This window comes from Physella acuta, unplaced genomic scaffold (genome assembly GCF_028476545.2).
Source record: "Physella acuta isolate Inbredline_101_S28 unplaced genomic scaffold, ASM2847654v3 ptg002258l, whole genome shotgun sequence".
NCBI lineage: Eukaryota > Metazoa > Mollusca > Gastropoda > Physidae > Physella > Physella acuta.
In genome coordinates this window covers 16439-35231 of record NW_026733757.1, presented here as the reverse complement: position 1 = coordinate 35231, position 18793 = coordinate 16439, and the positions used below count along the sequence as shown (strand labels likewise).

Genomic DNA, 18793 nt, shown 5'->3' with positions numbered 1-18793 from the left:
GAGAGGGATAATCCGCGATAAAGGAAGATAATCCGCTTGTCACCACTAGCCTACATTCACGGCAAAAATCTATAACCAAATATAAGTATTATAAGCGCTACAAAAATGTATAGAATAGTTTTGTGTGTGTGTTGTGTGTGTGTGTGTGTGTACATATACGAACCAGTTTTTCTCCTGGGATAAAGTAAAACCTGTTAAGGATTGAGAATAATCCCGATTACACAAGGAATTCCCATTGACTCACGGATAAATATCTTTTTTTAAGGGGGGGGGGGGGGGGGGCGGTCTCCGAGGAAAATGAGTGTTGTCACATGATCTCGTCTCCTGCTTCCGTCAAGCAGTACCTAACTGAAACTGTTTTTTTTTTTTAATGGATTTTTTTTTATTACCCATCCGAAAATGTCATTCTTTTTAGAACTGAAACAAACAGATTTTTTTCTCACAAAATAATATTTTGTTCACAGTTTATGTTTATCATCATTTCATAGATTCCTTCGTGGAACATACAAACAGTGTTTCTTTCAGATTTTTTTTTCCTGGGGGAGGGGTCTCCTGAAATTTTCGGGAGGGGAGTGGGAGGCGGATCACTGTTAAAGGTATATATTTTCTATATAAATTCACTTCGTTCCGTGGGGGGGGGGGGGGGGGGGGGGGGGGGTGCCTGGAAGAAATTCTGCATACAAACATCTCAAAATGGACTTGTTTATTTATTTAAGCTTCAACTGAAATAAATTAATTTGAGATTAAAAAGAAAATACTTTAATAATAAGCATGAGGGAAGTGGAGAAGACTTTAGGGTGTTATCAGTGTAATAATGGTAAAGAACTGATTTTTACCTTACCATTGTATATCTATGAAAATAAAATATATATTATTAAGAATATAAAATATAAAATGTAAAAAAAAAACAACTTTGTCAAGTAAAATTAGAAGTTCTTCGCTCTTAATTTGTAAAATTGGAGGAAATTTACTCCAACATGTTTAGTAGGTAGCAACATTGTATGCTGTTTTACACTATAATTGTACCGCCCCCCCCCCCCCCCAATGGAATTCATATAGTAAACATACACTTTTACTAGTGTCCGCCCCCCCCCCCCCCCCGAACAATGAAGACCCCCCCCCCCTCGAAAATATCAATGCGAGAAAAAAGTCTGGAAGAAACACTTATACCAATAAAAATAAAATATATAAGATTAAGAATATGAAATATTAAAAAATAAAATGTACTCTCACAAAAAACACAACTTTGGCAGGTAAAATGAACATATTATTCTTCGTTCTTAATTTGTAATATTAGAGGAAATTTCCTCAAACATAGCTGTTTATTAGGTGTCAACATTGTATGCACAATTATGTTAAAATATACTGTTAATTTCAATCTTCATCAACTTTTCCTTGCCCTGAAACAATGATTTGACTGTGGACTTGTATTTGCTGCTCATGCTGTAGTACACTAACACGTTGATGCTGGAGCTTATAGTTTCTGTCAGATACGACAGCTCGTAGATCAACAGTGACACGTCAAAATAACTTCCGGTCACTGCCATGTCCGGCACCAAACCCACGGCTGTCAGTGTCACCGACGTTGGCAGCAGGCAGGCGATGAATGTCAATGACACGATGACCAGCATCTTGACCAGTTTCTTTTCTTTGGTGGAGATCGGACTCCCTGACGTCATGGACTGTCTGGTGACTCCAATCTGTTTTAGCTGTCTGGCAGTCACAGCAGTGCAGGCGATGATGAAGGTGAAGGTCACACACGGTGTCAGCAAGTGGTAGCAGTCGGTGACGAAGAACGCCAGGGGACTGACGTCGTGAAGGTTGACCCGAGGAACGGAGCCCAGGAGAGTTCGGTTGGTGGCTGGGTCGTACACCCAAGCCAGATAAAACATGAAATACGGTGTAAACATAACAGGCAGCATGACGATGTATATCCCAGCACAAACACACAAAGCTAGTTTAGGAGTTATAATTTGTTTGACTTTCAACGGGACCAAAACACACATACATCTTTCAAAAGCCGCGAACGCCGTTATACACCCACACACCCTTATAAAATACGTGTGGGGGTTATAACCCAGAAGAACTATCAAGTCTGTAGCTACAAAAGGTAAATGCGCGAAGCTTAGTAGTCGTATTACATTCAAAATGAGAAATGTAAACAGAGCTCCGATATCGCTGATGGCTAAAGCTGTTAGCGTGACGTTCACACTCTCCTCGTAGCCTTGTTTATAGAACACAAGTATGTTGAGGATATTCCCGATTATACCGGGAATTCCCATTGACTCACAGATAAAAATGTTGACATATTTTACGCAGTCCATTATGTTAGGTGGAATCAAAATTTTAAAACTGCTCTCCATAGCAGTGAGAATGAATACGTATAATTTGTTATAACAAATTCCCATCATGCGGCAACTGAAAATGTAATGATTGGTTCATTGTTATCATTTTTTTCTGCGACTCTTCAGATAGATTGATTACATTAAAATAGTAGCTTTCCTGTACTAAGTATAATGCATCAGTTGACAGGTTATGCATTAAGTGACCGCGGTTACGCAGGCACCTACTAAGACTAGGTACTTCAGAACAGTTAAGAATCAAGTCATTAAATGACTATGTAAACATACTAAGCAAACCTGTTTTCAGAAACAAAACACAAATTAATTAGATCCCGGCCTTTACGACCGAAGATATATATGACGCCGTACTATTTCATTTACACCCCCCTCCCACACACACACATACCCACCCATACACCACATCACCCCCCCCCCCTGACCCTCCCAACCCATGTCTAGTGATTAAGTCAAGTATAGATTCAATATAGATCCTTGTTTGTATAATAGCTACTACTTATCTACCGTTTAGTGGGACGAAATATTGGAACACAGTAGCGCGATTATAGGTTAAAATAACATAATGATATATGCCTGGTGGGTAGGAATTCCCCTGCTGTGTAGTTACGTTAATTCTACTGTTCGTGGTTAACTCTGGCTTGTCATTTTTAAAAGAGGGCGTTAACACAGTTGCAAATTACTAGAAACCAAAAACATTTGAAGTTTGATTAAATCCAATTTTTTTTACCCAGAAATTAATAAAAATGAATACAATTACCTTAAACTGATGATCGCTTTAATTAATGTTTGCGCATGAGTTCTATCGTGAACCTATCAATTATGGTGTTATTAAAATGGTGTTTACATGGTTTCAATCTTAAATTTATGAATTGTGTGGTGTCATTTTGATGGTGTGTGACTTAAGTTCCATTTCAAACGTGACGTTCTATGGCCTATGGGATAAGTGAAGTAAAGTTTACTTGTTTATGTTAAATGTTAAGGAAACAAATGCGTCTGGACAGAGTACTTACCACACTATCCCTTCATAAGCCGAGGTCACTGAAACGCATGAACTCTAATTTATCTGTCACATGTGTCTGAATGGGAAATAATTATAATATTAGTCGCAACAGACAATTTAAAAATACTTTCTAAAAAACACATTAAAAAAACTGAAAGGTAAAATTTTGGTTCCCACGACAACAAAAATGCTCTATACAACTCTAATCAAAATTTTGAAAATTGATTTGTTTTTACTTTGAGCGTTTCATCAAACATCTGATGTATCCGGGGACCTATAATTTTTAAAAAATATTTTTAAAAAATATTTAAAATAAGCAACAAAACAACCCATTTGATCTAACAAAGCTGTAGTAGAGCAAGGGTACCCATAAATAACAGATATCTTTCTTTTTAACGATCTCACCAGTATTCGTTATACAACGAAGGACTATCTAATAAATTTAAAAAAGCGTGCTCCGAGTATTGAATAGTTTAATGAAGACAAAAAATATTTGGAAGACATAAATAACATACGTATAATTTATTATAACAAAATAATACACTTGTGTCACAACACAACCTCAAGTAGGATGTAACGTAACACATACACATACAATTACACCATAAACAATGTTAGTGAAATATGCAGGTAGATTCATATTCACAATGGCAAAAACAAACTTACTTATTCATTTGCAAATTAAAAATGTCGTCTGAGAAATATAATATCACCAGTGACATGTCACAAATACCACATGACAAAAAAAATCTTACAATTTTTATTTCACAAATATTCACCTCACAAATGACCCATCACGAATGTCACCTCACAATTTTCACATCACAACTGTCACCACACATGTGTCCCCTCACAAATGTTACCTCACAAATGCCACCTAATAAATGTTACCTCACAAATGTCACATCACAAATGTCACATCAGAAATGTCACCTCACAAATGTCACATCACAATTGCGACACCACAAATATGCCTTAACATATGTTCAGCATGTCCTGTTTAAATATTTTAATACTGTATGTGATGTTACCTTTTGCCTGATTTGCTACAGTCATAAGCAAGTATTTCAAATATTCAATTTAGCCATATGATCGCATTTTATTTACTTCAACCATATCATCCAATTTCACATCATTGTGGATACCACCACACAAATGTTAGTACTCATTTCACATATAATCATCACATAATGCAGTAATAACAATGAAACAACATATTACATCAACATTAGGGATTTCATAGGGTAGGACTACTAGATCGGTCCTCTGTTAGTTCTCTTGACTAATAAATGTGGAACTCAGAATTTAACATAAGGTATTACTTCACTAAAAGAAAACATTATATATATATATATATATATATATATATATATATATATATATATATATATATATATATATATATATATATATATATATATTGGTGGTCACCCTATGCTGTGGTCACCCTATGCTGTGGTCACCTTATGGTGTGGTCACCCTATGGTGTGGTCGCCCTATGATGTGGTCATCTTATGGTGTGGTCAGCACATCGTGTTGTCACCCTATGGTGTGGTCACCCTATGCTGTGGTCACCCTATGCTGTGGTCACCCTATGCTGTGGTCACCCTATGCTGTGGTCACCTTATGGTGTGGTCACCCTATGGTGTGGTCGCCCTATGATGTGGTCATCTTATGGTGTGGTCAGCACATCGTGTTGTCACCCTATGGTGTGGTCAGCACACTGCGTGATTATCCCGTAGCCGTCATTTTGCTGTACTCTGATACGAGTGCTGTACTGGGTAACTCGTGGACGACCTACAAATCTAGCCCTGGATCCGAACTCGAGACTTTCAGGTTAGTAATCTACTTTAACCTCTCAACCTCCGCAGTTAATTAAGGCTTAGTCTTGAAAGATTTATGACACCACAACCTAGACTCAACATTTTAAAAAATACTGAAGAATATCTAGACGAAAAATACGTTTATCAAGCACGAAACTAATAAAATTCTATCAATTTTGCAGTCCACGTTGAAAGAGTAGGCCGTAGACGCGATGAGAATCACAAAGTCAAGTCAAATCAATCAGTTTTTGGATGATCATCCGAGAAGGTTAATTCGTGAGGAAAATAAGTACTCACGTGAAAGTCTTTATGTTATTTGCATCCATAATCACAAACAATAATATAGTTACACGAAGGGTTAACGCAGGGAGATAACTTTGAAATATCTTTAGACAAAGGAAGTTAACACTGGAACATATTCAGTCACAAAAAGTTAACACACTGAAATATCTTTTAACACAGTAAGTTGAAGCACTGGAATATCTTCAGTCACAAGAAGTTAAATAACACGCTAGAATATGTTTAGACACAGGAAGTCGACACGAAGCTATATCTTTAGACTGAGAAAGTTAACAGACCGGACTAACACACTGGAATATCTTTAGCGTCCCTGACAAAAGTGTTGAGAATTTTTCCTCTGAAAGTCAAGAGCTCCTCGCACCACGCCCCTCCCGGCCCCCTGACGTGCTGAACAAACGGCACCGTCCCGATGAGCGCCGAACACCGGACGTTGCTGACGTCATTGTCGTGGCGCTTGAACTCTCCCGTGTGGTTGTACGTCCCCGTGTGGCAGTCGTCGAGATTGTAGTTGGCCTGGAGCGTCTTCAGCGGGTCCCTGGGGGAGGGGTACAGCGCCCCGAGCAGGGGGCGCTCCGTTAAAGGGAAGATACTACTCTTTGGATACGGCGACTGGGAGGGTAGAGTGACGTCCCATATGTGAGTGGAGTTCTCGGTGTAAAAGCTGATGTCTAAAAACGGGGATTTCCAACTGATGTCTTTGATAGGGTGGCCGTTTTTGTGGTAGACTTTGTACCTGGTGTGGAAAAAATGTTTGGGGTTAATATCTGTAAGGTCTCATACGTTTTGTGATAAACTGTATATTTATCTTCTGTTTTCTTAAGATATGTCAAAGGTTCTCTTCATGAAATATTCATGTTTTTAAATTAATGACACGGGACCGTGTGGTTGATTGGTAGAGTTTTCGGAAGTTAGGCCGAAGCTCTAGAGTTCGGATCTCGGTCCATACTCTAGACTATATGGTCCTTGAATCAACCCAGCTCTAGTAGGTACCAAATTCTCTTTGGGAAAATTAAAAGCGTCTTACGGATCGTTAGGTCTGAAAGGGAAATTTTACTACTATACAGGTGACGTTCAAGTGACCGACACATTACTTTGGTGATAGACTAACACACTACTTTGCTGAGTGACTGACACACTACTTTGGTGAGAGACTAACACACTACTTTGGTGATAGACTAACACACTACTTTGGTGATAGACTAACACACTACTTTTCGCATTATATTTGTGTCCATGATATATTTTGAAAAAAATCAAGAACAATTTAATTAACCGGCACAATTATATCAGGTACAAAATGATCTACCTGGTTGAAATAGGTATTTTTCTTCTTCTTCTTCGTTCTTAGTTTTTAGTGTTGGAAGGGATTGAGCCATATCTGCCAGAGGGTATGAACTCGAGACTTTTTTGAATGAGCTTTTTTCTGATTCGACCACGCCTCCAACACAATTAAGTATACGTGTCAACTGGTTAAGCGCCATTTAGGCCATTGACACCGATTTCTGCCTGCTTTTCTTTTTGGATTTGCTTCCATAGCCTTTGTCCAACCAAGAACAAACTACAAGACAGCAGTTGTTTGATTTTGGAGTTGTCTCTCCTAGAAGAGTGGCTGTCCTCAGCTAACGAGCCTCATCTGCCCGAGGGTTCGAACTCGAGACTTTTGGGTTAGCAGCCATGAGCTTTGATCGTGTAAATAATGTTGACCTACCTGATGGATAAGTCAGGGGACAGGTAGAAAATGTTGACCGACCTGATGGATAACGTATCCAGCAGGTAGATGGAATGGTTATGAAAGACGTTCTTAATTTTTTCTTTCTCCTTCACAGACACTAAAAAGTCAAGGTCATCGTCCCAGGGGATAATACTGTGATGTCTGTAAGAGCCAAGTAATGAACCCTGTAATATAAGACATGAACCCTGTAATATAGGACATGAACCTTGTAATATAAGACATGAACCTTGTAATATAGGACATGAACCCTGTAATATAAGGCATGGACCCTGTAATATAGGACATGAACCCTGTAATATAGGACATGAACCCTGTAATATAGGACATGAACCCTGTAATATAAGACATGAACCCTGAAATATAGGACATGAACCCTGTAATGTAAGACATGAGCCCTGTAATATAGGACATGAACCCTGTAATATAGGACATGAACCTTGTAATATAGGACATGAACCTTGTAATATAAGACATGAACCCTGTAATATAAGACATGAACCCTGTAAGACATAAACCCTGTAATATAAGACATGAACCATGTACTATAAGACATGAACCCTGTAATATAGGACATGAACCCTGTAATATAAGACATGAACCCTGTAATATAGAACATGAACCATGTAATATTAAACATGTTAACATATTAAACTCGTGTATATAACACTAACCATGTAATTTAACGCCATTATTTTTCCGGAGAGTACGTAAGTACACCCTGGACCAAAACTAGTAAGTTAATTTTTTTAAATAACTCAAGTCATCTCACCTTATATAGAAAATAAGTTATGGAAGCATTTTTCATCAATGTATCAAACGCTGAGAGCATTTCTGAGATCATCTCCAGATCAAACTCAGATAACTCGTACTGAAAAAGATCTGGGGAAAACAAATTGAAACAAGGGATGTAATTCTGACGTTCTTGAAAGCATCTTTATTTTTCTTTGTTACCTCCCCTGGTAAATAAAACTTGTAGTTTTATGCATGTAAAAAAAAATGAACAGAAAAAAAATTAACAGAAAAAAAACCTCACGTTTTTTATCGGTTGGAACTGTAGGCAGCGGGGCCAAGAGTGACAAGTTTATGGCCGCCATGGCCACTTGAAAATGGCCATCCAGCAGTGTCTCGTTGACCTTGATAGGCGCCAGAGTGACCTCGAGATGGGCGGGGAAGCGGACCGGACAGATGTCCGCGTACCGTATGACGAGGACGACGATAACGGCGAAGAAGAGAACACCATGGAAGAAGATGAGACGTCCGGAGAACAGATGGCACAGCGGTCTGTGTTTCTGGGGAGTGGGGGGTAGGGGGGTGGGGGTACAATGTCAGAGCATCATTCAGTACAACATATCATGTGATGCAATTTCTGTACATTATTAGATGCAGAATTAGTACATCATTTAGAATTTAGAGCAACATCCGTACATCTCTCAATACAACATCAGTACATGATTAGATACAGCATTGGTACATTATTTAGTACAACATCCGTACATCTTTCAATACAGCATCAGTACATCATTAGATGCAGCATTGGTTCATCATTTAGTACAACATCCGTACATCTTTCATAACAACGTCAGTGAATCATTATATATAGCATTAGTACATCATTTAGTACAACATCGATAACTCTTTCATTACAACATCCGTACATCTTTTAATACAACATCAGTACATCATTAGATACCGCATTGGTATATCATTTAGTGCAACATCCGTACATCTTATAATACATCAGTGAATCTTTTGATTCAATATTAGTATATCATTTAGTACAACATTAGTACATCATTATAAAAATTAATACAGTGCTTCAACTGATTCAGAAGTGAGTAAAAATCCAAATAAATTTTATCCATTATTAAATATCAATGAATCTCTCACAGAATGTCACTGAAACTGTCACACAATGTCAAAAAATGTCACAGAATGTCAGTAAAACTGTCACAGAATGTCACTGTCAGTAAAACTGTCACAGAATGTCAATGTCAGTAAAACTGTCAAAGAATGTCACTGTCAGTAAAACTGTCAAAGAATGTCACTGAGCGTAAAACTGTATAAGAATGTCACTGTCAGTAAAACTGTCACAGAATGTCACTGTCAGTAAAACTGTCACAGAATGTCACTGTCAGTAAAACTGTCAAAGAATGTCACTGAGCGTAAAACTGTCAAAGAATGTCACTGTCAGTAAAACTGTCACAGAATGTCACTGTCAGTAAAACTGTCACAGAATGTCACTGTCAGTAAAACTGTCAAAGAATGTCACTGTCAGTAAATCTGTCAAAGAATGTCACTGTCAGTAAAACTGTCACAAAATGTCACTGTCAGTAAAACTGTCACAAAATGTCACTGTCAGTAAAACTGTCACAGAATGTCACTTTCAGTAAAACTGTCACAAAATGTCACTGACAGACTCACCAGCGGGTGCTTGACCTCTGACCTCGGATCGCTCATGCTGACGTGGAACTCTAGTCTACCACTGGACGAGTCGACGTGAAACATTCTCCACCATCACGTGACCTGGGGACGGGCTGAGGGGGAGGGGGTGGGGGAGAGGCCGTTAAAGGTACCAGGCCGCTCGAATAGTTATCAAAACATTTAAACTTAAGGACTGTGTGACTCTTATTGATAATTTTTTTGTTTGGTTTTAACTATGCTATATACAATGCAACAATGGACTTTAAAGCTGTGGCGTCGCTAGGTGTGGTGTCACCTGGTGCGGCACATCTTGGTGTAACCCCCCCCCACAAGAAACAATATATATATATATATATATATATATATATATATATATATATATATATATATATATATATATATATATATATATATATATATATATATATATATATATATATATATATATATATATATATATATACATATATATATATATACATATATGTGTGTGTGTGTGTGTGTTTGTATCGGCCTACATAGGCCTATAATTTAAATACATGTATGTGTATATGCTTTTTTGCCTTGGTGTCACCCGGTACGGTCCATACCCCCCGCCCCGCCCTCGCTACTCATCTGCTTTAAAGTACCAGCAAAATGTGATGTAAGTTGTTGTCTAAGTTTAAGAAATTGGCATAAGAGCTTGTATACATTTTGTTTTAAATTTTTGAAAACAATTAGGACAAAAAAAAACCCCACATAAATAGGAGGTGGGAAAAAAAGTTATTTTATTTAAAGAAAATTAACAACCATGTTAGTACAATAATGTAAAAGAGAAGATTGCTTTCTATTTACTCAAGAACTCTTCTCCTAGCTAGAAATGGCATAATTAATCGGGGAAAGGAGGAAACTAACTCTAATTATAATTAAGTCCCATTAAGGTTGAGATAAAGACTAAATAGGAATTTTAAATATTTAAATTTAATATTTTAAAATTTTTGTGTACTGTTCAACTCCTTATTAACCCAAATATAGACATAGTTAAGTACACAAGGAATAGAGTGAATCGGGTAGAAATGAGAGACTTTCACCAATTAAAACAAAACATGTCAAATTAATTCTAATGAACATCTGAAGGGGAAAAAAATGTGATGATAGAGTGGCCAAATGAAAGCGTTATTTTTGTCCAATGAAGTCGTTGATTAAATTCAGCGACAAAAAGGATTTGTGACGTCAAGAGTCAGAGGGAATTGTGATCAGTTTCAATTAGAGTTGGATGGGCGGAGGTTGGGGCGGGGGTGGGGACGGGGTGAGGACTAGGGTGGGGACAGGGGGGTCGGAGGGGGGGGAAGGTGGGGGACAGGAGTGGGGACAAGGTGGGGACATGGGGGTGGGAGGGGGGAGGTGTGGATAGGGGTGGGGACGAGGGTGGGGACAAGGTGGGACCAGGGGGAGTGGATGGGGTGGACTGGGTGGGGACAGGGGGAGGAGCGGAAGGGGGGGGGGGGTGGGACATGGTGGATGTTATCCCAGGTAATCCCAGGAGTACAGAGACTATTGAATGCGATGGAAGATGTCATAAAAAAAAAATGTTTCGTTATATTATTTGAGCTTGCACACAAGACACGTGCAAAACACTCAAGACACACGAAGGCTATTTAAACACACACAACACGCTATTTTGACACACAAGATGCACACAGGACAGACGTTAAGACACACAAGACAAATACACACAAGACACACAGAAGACAGACACGAGACAGAATTAAAGATACACAAGACACAAGACAAAAACAAGAAACACACAAGACATATGCAAGGCGCACACACAAGACACCAACTTAAACATAAGACACAAAAACACATTATTTACATTACATTACAACAGTATACACAGAATGTACATTATTAATACACGCACGCTGCACAAGTACAAGACACCCACGAGACACATTCAAGACACATTCAAGACACATTCAAGACACATATGCATCCAAAATATTCACCACATCCTCAAAATATACGATTCACCTACCCCAACCTAACCCAACCGCACACAATACACGACCTGCAAACTACAGCAAGTACCAGTCAACGAAACATAAAACAACAACACACTCTAACGCGCCACATCATAATCATCTTCACAAAACACGCGCTATTAAAACCTAATTACCTGCATATTGCTTAACACCTGTGTAGAAAACACCTGACTGCACCTTGCCGTGGGCAGCCAACGACTGCAAACTAATTAAGGCGGATGAATCAATTACCTTAACCAATCAACCACTAATCTAAATGCGCTGGGCCTCTCCACACGTCATCGGTCTATGTCTAACCTAAATATCTTGACCGAGTTAGCCAGCTTTGTAGACATCGTCATACAGGCCCGTATACATATATATATATATATATATATATATATATATATATATATATATATATATATATATATATATATATATATATATATATATATATATTATGTCTAACCTAAATATCTTGGCAGAGTTAGACAGATTTGTAGACATCATAATATAAGCCGATATATATATATATATATAAATATATATATATATATATATATATATATATATATATATATATATATATACATACATATATATATATATATATATATATATATATATATATATATATATATATATATATATATATATATATATATATATATATATATATATATATATATAAGTATGTATGTATCGTTTCCCTAGAAACACACTATTCTAACTCCAATTCTTTTCTTTCGAGATTTAGAACATCGTTATGTTCCAACAAAAAAATCGTGTTCACATCTCTCACCATTATTACAAAATACTTTAATTTCTTAGAGCCCTTAATAAAGAAAATGTTTAGAGAAAACGAATTTTTAAAGCTCTGGAGTGATCTCCCCTTAAACGTTCTCGTATATTCTTCTACAACAGTAGGGGATGGCACTTCTAGCACTGTAGAAATATTTTTTATTAATTCTTTTATCACTTACATTTTTTAAACAGAATAGACTCGCGCAGAAAAAAAAGAATAACGAACCAATAGAACGCAAAATGTGTAGAGCGGAAAGTTGGTACTTTCTGAAGGAAACACTTTCCTTTTTTTTGAGTAACCGTAAATACTATTTCCGGTCACCGGAAATAACTCAAAATTTGACAGAAAACCTAGGTATGAAAGTACGCCTACCTGAAACAGTACACACACAGACACACACACACACACACAAACACACACATGCACGCACACGCAAACACACACGGAGAGGGACGGAACAAAGTTTTTTCCGGGACCGAAAGTTTGTAAAGCGTCAAAATCTCGATTTAGATTAGAGATTTGATACTATATCAATGGCGTGATAGGTTGATATACTCCATAGTAAATCAAAAGAACTACAAGCATCGGATCAACTGAAATTAAACAAATATAAAAAACCTTATTAAAATAACATGATTTTGAATGCAGTTAAAAACAAGAAAATAAAACAAACTTGCTGTCTATAATAAAAAGCTTTGGTCGCTCATTAGTGGTTGAAGGAAACAAGTTTGCTATCTGATTTTCAGTGCATTTAAAAGCCTATTTTTATAAAAGTTTTTATATTTGTTTTATTTCCATTTATTAGACATTCGTTTGAAATTATACCAAACGAAATTGCTGCATTAAACGTGTGTCAAAATTTACAAGCAAGATTTGCCACAAGCCCACAATCAAACAAACAGACTTTGTGAACTAAGTAAAAGCTTATAAAAGGACAACTGTAAATCCAAGACATTCTTGTACAAATTTTTATGAAAATGTGAAAGTCGGAAATTTCGAATTTTTAAAACTGTTTTGTTTCATGAGAAATGTCAGTTTTGTTATTTTTGTTCCGAAAACCAACTGAAAGTGAACGCCCCCCCCCCCCCCCCCCAATCCAACCTTTTCCTATTTTTTTGTTAAAGGGAAGTAAGCAGGTCGTATACAAAGTTCACCCTGACCCGGCACGGAGAAATATCTCTCTTAAGATCGAGCCCTGGGAATCGATCGAATGGAATCGATACTGGTCGGTCAAACGGTGATCGCTGGCCGTTTCTAAATGGAGTCGTTGGATGATACGTCGTCCTTCATAGGACAACAGACGTGCTTTGTTGGACGACAGATGTTTTATTGGACGACAGATGTATTTTGTTGGACGACAGACGCCTTTTGTTGAATAACATGAGTTATATTGGATACACAGATGTGTTTTGTAGGACGACAGATGTGTTATGTTGGACGACAGATGTGTTTTGTAGGACGACATATGTGTTTTGTTGGACGACAGATGTATTTTGTTGGACGACAGACGCCTTTTGTTGAATAACATGAGTTATATTGGATACACAGATGTGTTTTGTAGGACGACAGATGTGTTATGTTGGACGACAGATGTGTTTTGTAGGACGTCAGATGTGTTTTGTTGGACGAAAGATTTGTTTTGTTGGACGACAGACGCCTTTTGTTGAATAACATGAGTTATATTGGATACACAGATGTGTTTTGTAGGACGACAGATGTGTTATGTTGGACGACAGATGTGTTTTGTAGGACGTCAGATGTGTTTTGTTGGACGAAAGATTTGTTTTGTTGGACAATAGATGTGTTTTGATGAATGACAAACAACAAACATTACGAATGAACATAATGGTCCACTTTACAGTGGTTATATGTGTTTAATTCACTAACACAACTACAAAAAAAACTAAGTAAACACAAAAAGCTATCGTGTATCAATGGTAGTCAGGCATCGTTTTACAAGACAGGTGTGTCAGAGTAGGGCTACACCCACCCTGCGCAACGTTTCTCTTCGGAGAACATAGCTTCACCTTTCACAAGTTCTCCGCCAGTCCATTACACTTTAACATTTTCAAAATAAAATATAGTGCACATATAGATTGGTGGACGGCGTGGTCGAGTGGTAGAGCTCTCGACTGCTAGCACCGAAGGTCACGAGTTACGGCCTGAAGTCTCTGTATGTGGTCGTTGAGTTCACCCAGCTTTAATAAATACCTGACTCACATTAGGAAAGAAAAGGCGCGTAGGCATACTATGAACCATACCATCCCTTCATAATAATACTGTGGTCAAGAATCAGATGAGCTCTTTTTCATGTGCCCCATAGATCGGGAAATCTGGAAGGCGAACTTTACTATCTACATATCGATTTAGAGAAAAAAAAAGTTTCCTTTGAAACAGTTTATATTCTCAGTCTTAATGTTTAAAAGGGAAAAAACTATTAGCCAGTTGCTTAAGCACAATCAGTCAATTGTTCAAAGGGCAAAAAATATAATAAAAATTAGAATACAGATAACTAAAGTCTGTTTTATATGCCTACATATTAACCCTATAACACATCCTTACAGAAAATACGCGTTATAATAAATAATAAGCCACTCCCTTTCCCTCCATGTTTTTAAGTAAAACATTTTTAGGAGACCGGTTTTGACACAAACCCGCCTCAAAACCCGATGAAACAGATGAACTCTACTTCCTCTGCTACGTAGCCAGACAGGTCCTGAAAAGGTCCTTAACCCGAAATTTCGGGACACAAAACAGATTGATTTTTATCAAGAGTAGATTAAACTAGGATTACTATATGTGTTAAGATAATATCTGGCATAAGAAATACGTATTGATCTCTGCCTAGTATGGGTCACTAACCTATCTATCCAGAACCCAAACTTGTCACTCTAGAACCCAAACTTGTCACTCTAGAACCCAAACTTGTCACTCTAGAACCCAAACTTGTCACTCTAGAACACAAACTTGTCACTCTAGAACCCAAACTTGTCACTCTAGAACCCAAACTTGTCACTCCAGAGCCCAAACTTGTCACTCTAGAACCCAAACTTGTCACTCCAGAACCCAAACTTGTCACTCTAGAACCCAAACTTGTCACTCTAGAACCCAAACTTGTCACTCTAGAACCCAAACTTGTCACTCTAGAACCCAAACTTGTCACTCTAGAACCCAAACTTGTCACTCTAGAACACAAACTTGTCACTCTAGAACCCAAACTTGTCACTCTAGAACCCAAACTTGTCACTCCAGAGCCCAAACTTGTCACTCCAGAGCCCAAACTTGTCACTCTAGAACCCAAACTTGTCACTCTAGAACCCAAACTTGTCACTCTAGAACCCAAACTTGTCACTCCAGAGCCCAAACTTGTCACTCTAGAACCCAAACTTGTCACTCTAGAACCCAAACTTGTCACTCTAGAACCCAAACTTGTCACTCTAGAACCCAAACTTGTCACTCTAGAACCCAAACTTGTCACATTAGAACCCAAACTTGTCACATTAGAACCCAAACTTGTCACTCTAGAACATAAACTTGTCACTCTAGAACCCAAACTTGTCACCCTAGAACCCAAACTTGTCACTCTAGAACCCAAACTTGTCACTCTAGAACCCAAACTTGTCACTCTAGAACCCAAACTTGTCACTCTAGAACCCAAACTTGTCACTCTAGAACCCAAACTTGTCACTCTAGAAGCCAAGCTTGTCACTCTAGAACCCAAACTTGTCACTCTAGAAGCCAAGCTTGTCACTCTAGAACCCAAACTTGTCACTCTAGAACCCAAACTTGTCACTCTAGAACCCAAACTTGTCACTCTAGAACCCAAACTTGTCACCCTAGAACCCAAACTTGTCACTCTAGAACCCAAACTTGTCACTCTAGAAGCCAAGCTTGTCACTCTAGAACCCAAACTTGTCACTCTAGAACCCAAACTTGTCACTCTAGAACCCAAACTTGTCACTCTAGAACCCAAACTTGTCACTCTAGAACCCAAACTTGTCACTCTAGAACCCAAACTTGTCACTCTAGAACCCAAACTTGTCACTCTAGAACCCAAACTTGTCACTCTAGAACCCAAACTTGTCACTCTAGAACCCAAACTTGTCACTCTAGAACCCAAACTTGTCACTCTGGAACCCAAACTTGTCACACTAGGACCCAAACTTGTCACTCTAGAACCCAAACTTGTTACTCTAGAACCCAAACTTGTCACTCTAGAACCCAAACTTGTCACTCTAGAACCCAAACTTGTCACTCTAGAACCCAAACTTGTCACTCTAGAACCCAAACTTGTCATTTAGGAGAGGGAATATTTTGACGTGGCCAAAAAATTATCTTGTCAGCTTGTTTTGGCCGGGGTTTTTTCTTCGTTTAAATAATTGCACAGCGTAGGACGGTATCGATTTATGGCGTATCGAATACAACATAAATCACCCGGAAATTCGGCCGCACCAAAACTGATGATTTAGTAAAGTATCGAGTTTAATAGTAGTAATCGTTCACTGTCATATCGATTACCGTATAAATCTTAAGTAACTGTTTGGAACAGTTTCAAGATTTACAGTAAGTATCGTATAATAATTTAGCACGATATCGAGTGAAAACTGTTAACAGTACACATAATTGTATCAAGTACATTAGAATCGATTCGCTCCAATCAATACCACCCCCCCCCCCCCCCTCCACCCACCCAGATCCATTGACCTTCATCGGTGTCGTCTGCTGTTACGTCTGAAGGTTTTGTCTGGCGTGGCCTGCACGGTTCTCTTCAGTTGGGATTAAAGCCATACAACCACAGCCAGAGGAGGGTTAAACCTACACGAAACTTCAGCGAGGCAAGGGTTAACTCTACACGAAACTTCAGCGAGGAAAGGGTTAAATCTACATGAAACTTGAGTGAGGAAAGGGTTAAATCTACACGAAACTTCAACGAGGAAAGGGTTAAATCTACACGAAACTTCAGCGAGGAAAGGGTTAAATCTACACGAAACTTCAGCGAGGAAAGGGTTAAACCTACACGAAACTTCAGCGAGGAAAGGGTTAAATCTACACGAAACTTGAGCGAGGAAAGGGTTAAATCTACCCGAAACTTGAGCGAGGAAAGGGTTAAACCTACACGAAACTTCAGCGAGGAAAGGGTTAAACCTACACGAAACTTCAGCGAGGAAAGGGTTAAACCTACACCAAACTTCAGCGAGGAAAGGGTTAAATCTACTGTGAAACAAGGGTTAATCAACCCTGAAGCCTCAGCCAGATAGGGGTTAAGTCTACACTGAAACTTCAGTCAAACAAGGGTTAAAATTACACTAATCCTTAGTCAGACAAGGGTTAAAGCCACCATAAAACAACGATACAAGGATTATACCTACCATAAACACCATGACACCATAACTTCATAGGCTAGGATTATACCTACCATAAACACCATGACACCAAAGACACCAAAGACACCATAACACCATAGACACCATGACACCATACACACCATGACACCATACACACCATGACACCATAGACAAGGATTATACCCACCGTGACACCAAAGACCTGAGTTAAACCTATCTTGAAACCTCAGCGAGAGGTTTAAACCGGTCTTGTTTTCATAGTTTCTTCCAGGCAACTCTTCGTGGGGGCGAAGTCTCACCCCCCACCCCCCTGCTTTTTTTTTGGAAAACTTGTATAACAACGTTTAACTATGACGAGTTGGGTGGGGTTGAGGTACTAGTATCAGTTGTTTTTTTTTATTTGGCTGAAGACATGATATTCTAGAAATAAAATCATTAATTCCCTGAGGCAGACTCCATGTTTCCCCACCTTATTCAATGATATTTCAAGTGACACGCTCTCTTTTTTAACATTAATACACCTTTAAAAAACGCTGACCTCGGCAAATGAAGAGATAGTGTGGTCAGCACTGTACCAATCCGCCTTTACTTTCCCTAGCGTGAGTTAGGTACTTATCAGAGCTGGGTGGACTCAGGGACTTTCTACATACTTGAACCCGGATTCTAAATCAAGTGTTAGTATTCTAGCGCTCTACGTCTAGGCCACTCCGTATAAGCCTCCTTCTCGTATAAGCCTCCTACTAGTATAGAAAATAATAATTAAGCATTCAAATTTAACCTTTAACCTACGGTGACCAGAAATATGCGCAACGGAAAAAAGCACAAAAAAATTGTGTTTTTTTCTGTGTGCGCTTTTTTTCTGTTTGCGCTTTTTCTGTTTGCGCTTTTTTTTGTTTGCGCTTTTTTCCGTTGCGCTTTTTCCTGTTGCGCATCTTTCTGGGAACCCCTAACCTAACATCGAGCTGTAACACTCAACTTTGACCCAACCTGAGATAATAATT

At 38.4% G+C, this 18793-nt stretch overlaps 2 protein-coding genes across 2 annotated transcripts; both read right to left on the bottom strand.

Moving 5' to 3' along the window:
- Positions 1-1355: 1355 nt before the first annotated feature.
- LOC131932689 (uncharacterized) lies at positions 1356-1922 on the bottom strand. Its single transcript, XM_059289625.1, has one exon. The coding sequence runs from the start codon at positions 1920-1922 to the stop codon at positions 1356-1358; it is 567 nt and encodes a 188-aa protein (XP_059145608.1).
- A 3045-nt stretch (positions 1923-4967) lies between these two features.
- Positions 4968-11862, bottom strand: LOC131932688 (uncharacterized). The gene is made up of 6 exons (XM_059289623.1): positions 11795-11862; positions 9637-9749; positions 8249-8504; positions 7985-8094; positions 7234-7379; positions 4968-6216 (listed from the first exon to the last, which is right to left on the bottom strand). Exons 2-6 carry the CDS (start codon positions 9718-9720, stop codon positions 5766-5768), a joined length of 1047 nt encoding a protein of 348 aa, XP_059145606.1. The 5' UTR covers positions 9721-9749; positions 11795-11862; the 3' UTR covers positions 4968-5765.
- Positions 11863-18793: the final 6931 nt, after the last annotated feature.

What these genes read in the sequence shown, in the direction of transcription:
- LOC131932689 (XM_059289625.1), bottom strand. Translation starts at nt 1,922, where the DNA reads ATGCTGCCTGTTATGTTTACACCGTATTTCATGTTTTATCTGGCTTGG.
- LOC131932688 (XM_059289623.1), bottom strand. Translation starts at nt 9,720, where the DNA reads ATGTTTCACGTCGACTCGTCCAGTGGTAGACTAGAGTTCCACGTCAGC. An exon ending in AGTTCCAACCGATAAAAAAC is followed by an intron (nt 8,095 to 8,248) that starts GTGAGGTTTTTT and finishes TGTTTTCCCCAG; the next exon opens with ATCTTTTTCAGTACGAGTTA. An exon ending in TAACTTATTTTCTATATAAG is followed by an intron (nt 7,380 to 7,984) that starts GTGAGATGACTT and finishes CTTATATTACAG; the next exon opens with GGTTCATTACTTGGCTCTTA.